General features: G+C 53.4%; 1 protein-coding gene across 1 annotated transcript in view; it reads right to left on the reverse strand.

Moving 5' to 3' along the window:
• The window catches only part of ATP13A2 (ATPase 13A2), a 37,057-nt gene that overhangs the window by 12,403 nt on the left and 21,259 nt on the right, over positions 1-3,395 (reverse strand). The window contains 3 exon segments of the mRNA XM_018574236.1: positions 72-118; positions 234-344; positions 784-951. Coding sequence (XP_018429738.1) covers positions 72-118; positions 234-344; positions 784-951 — 326 coding nt within the window.

The raw sequence follows: 3,395 nt of genomic DNA on the forward strand, positions 1-3,395 counted from the left end.
CAGGGGTAGGGGCATGGAGGGGCACAGGGGGGCATGGAGGGGCACAGGGGGTGGGGATATACACTACACACCTTGTACAGGATGTGAATCACGATGCTGTAGATGGTCCCAATGGCGGCTGCAGAACAACAAAATATGATCAGAAATCAAATAAATAAATCAGTGGAAGTCGACCAGATTCCACCCGACCCAAAATAATCACGCCGATGAGTGACCAGGTCACAAGTCCTTACCGAAAGCGGCCAATACGAGCACAAACATCATGGCGTCGCGGTAAAACTTGAAGAAGATTGGTTTGGGGTGGAGTATGGAGCTGATGAGGTTCCCCTTCACTGTGCAGAACCCTGGAAGGAGCAGACAATGGTCACCGCCCAGAACTATTCATTCACCTCCAATGATCAGGATATCCTTCATTTACGTCACGTGTCTGCTTGTATACCGCCGCTGCAGACCGAGCACAGCGGGGCAACCTTACTGGTTCACAGCAGCCCTGAAGTGAGATTGTCTTCCAGCCGGGCAGACGGTGGGGACTATGCGGTCACATGATCAGACCTGTACGATGCTACATACAGATTCTCAATGCCGTGTATATGCGCCGGACTGGGCGGAGCTGCCCGTGTTATCACATTAAATACGTTGTCATTATTAAGCATCCCTTTTAAGAGCACCTGTCACCTACAGAGAGTGGGGTGACTATACTGGATGCCAGCAAATCATACAGATACGCCATAGCATCACATACATGTCAATGTGAAGGGGAGATCCTATGAGGTCATGTGATACCTGTCTTCAGCACGATGGCGATGACATCATTGTCCACGTAGCTCTTGGCCTGGATGATCTGCGTCCCACAGAACAGAGTGTGGCGGCGATGGGCATCCGGGGAGTAAATGGTGTCCGCGGCGTGGGGTCCGTCGGGTAATGGCGTCTTCATTTCAGGTACACTCTCCCCTATAACGGGACAGCAGGGAAGAAAATACCAAACTCGTAGGTTAGTGTATACTGTATATACTCTCTATATACTATAATGCAGAACAGTATCATATAATAATGGATCATATAGAACGGAACGAAGAAGGAAAAACTCCACAGCAGAACTTTACACAGCAGAAAGTATGACAGTTCATACATCACCCCTCCACCTTGTCCAAGACCATCTCCTCTCCCCCATTCACTATCAGCCCCCCTCTACCGCCGTCCTCCCATCCGCCATCATCTTCCCACAGGTACTCCCCCACTGTGCTCAGTCCCTCTCTACCTATTCTCCCCATGGCCCATGACTGTATCCCACTCTCCCTTGTCCAAGATCAGTTCATACAGGACCCCTCCACCCGCTTCACGATCAGCTTCGCCCTGTCTGTCTCCACTCCCTTCACTCTCCAGTCCATGACAGGTCCTCTTCTGCATCCTCTCACAGATGGACATAACCGTCTACTGATCCACTCCTCCACCAATCGATAACACTCGCACCTCTCCCTGCTCACATCAGCCCTTTAAAGTCAACTGTGCTCATCCCCTCTCTACCTATTCTCACCATGGTCTGAGACCTTACCCCACTCCCCCCATCCATGATCACCTCCTCTGCCCCCTCTCTCCCTGTTCACAATCATCCCACCCACCATCATCTTACCCCTTGTTACCCAATGATGCTCATCCCCTCTCTACCTATTCTCCCCATGGCCCATCACTGTATCCCACTCCCCCCTGTCCAAGACAATCTCCTCTCTCCCTATTCACCATCAGCCCCCCTCTACTGCCGTCCTCCCATCCGCCATCATCTTCCCACAGGTACTCCCCGACTGTGCTCATCCCCTCTCTAATTCTCACCATGGTTCAAGACCTTACCCCACTCCCCCCTGTCCAAGATCATCTCCTCTGCCTCCTCTCTCCCTGTTCACCATCATCCCACCCACCATCATCTTACCCCTTGTTCCCCAATGATGCTCAGCCCCTCTTTTTCTACTCTCCCCATGGTCCATGACCGTATCCCACGTGTCTGGTTGGCTAGTTATACATAACCGGCACCACTCAGAGCTCAGCGTCGGACGCACATTTGTACAGTATAAAAATATTCCTCATAATCAAATAAGAAGGCGCAGCATGGACACCCACCTGTCAGCAAGCTCTCGTTCACCATACACTCCCCCGCCAGCAGGGCGGCGTCACACGGCAACAGCAGACCTTCCGGAGGAATGAGGATACAATCGCCCGGGACCAGATCCAAGGAATTCACCATCAGCTCATCTGAAATTGCAGACGTAGAGGATGAGCGCAGTCCAACGACCAATCAGCTGCCTTATCGATGACATGAAGACGGTTGCTTTGGGTTACAATACATTGCGGGTCGCACAGAACCATTGGCAGAATTGGCTCTCACCTCCGGTTCCTCGACGCACTTTTACGCTGACGGACATTTTCACCATATTGTGCAGGGTGACGCTTTGCTGCGGGGAGAGGATACAGAGGTTCATGGCGCTGGCAAAACGCATCGATACAGACTAGAGCAGAAAGCTGGTCACATGATCACCGTACTCGCTTATGTATCCAACACTCCAATCACCTGCACTGCTAACACAATCTGCACCATCGACATGAAATACACTCCACCCTTCCATATTACACCCGTGTCATCCCCCAGCCCCCCCCAACCCCCAATCCCAATGATGGGCAGGATTGTCTGCTTGAAGCCCTCCACAGATCCGATTGTCATCACCACCTCGCAGAAGATACAAGGCCACCACTGCCCAGCCACCCTCCAATGCCCTTGGTACTCTGCTGCCTTAGGGATTCAAATCTTCTCCACTGTAAATGTGGGCGCCCTGTTCCCCTCTCCCTGGAAACCTGTGCATTTGGTTCTCTTTTTCCTGGGGACCTGGACATTGTTCTCTCCTCTTCCAGGTCACTGGGGATATGTTTCTCATCTCTTGGCGAAATAGTAACTTGGCTCTTCTTTAATGGGAACCTTGGCACTCTGCCTGGGAATTTGTCTCTCCTTCCCCCAGGTACCTGGGTATGGGGCTCTCTCCTTTCCCCACCACACATGATTACTTGGCTCTCCTCCCCTGGGAATCTGGGCACTTGGCTCTCCTCCCCTGGGAACCTGGGCACTTGGCTCTCCTCCCCTGGGAACCTGGGCACTTGGCTCTCCTCCCCTGCGAACCTGGGCACTTGGCTCTCCTCCCCTGGGAACCTGGGCACTTGGCTCTCCTCCCCTGCGAACCTGGGCACTTGGCTCTCCTCCCCTGCGAACCTGGGCACTTGGCTCTCCTCCCCTGCGAACCTGGGCACTTGGCTCTCCTCCCCTGCGAACCTGGGCACTTGGCTCTCCTCCCCTGCGAACCTGGGCACTTGGCTCTCCTCCCCTGCGAACCTGGGCACTTGGCTCTCCTCCCCTG

Source organism: Nanorana parkeri, unplaced genomic scaffold, assembly GCF_000935625.1.
Source record: "Nanorana parkeri isolate BGI_ZX_2015 unplaced genomic scaffold, ASM93562v1 scaffold2832, whole genome shotgun sequence".
Classification (NCBI taxonomy): domain Eukaryota; kingdom Metazoa; phylum Chordata; class Amphibia; order Anura; family Dicroglossidae; genus Nanorana; species Nanorana parkeri.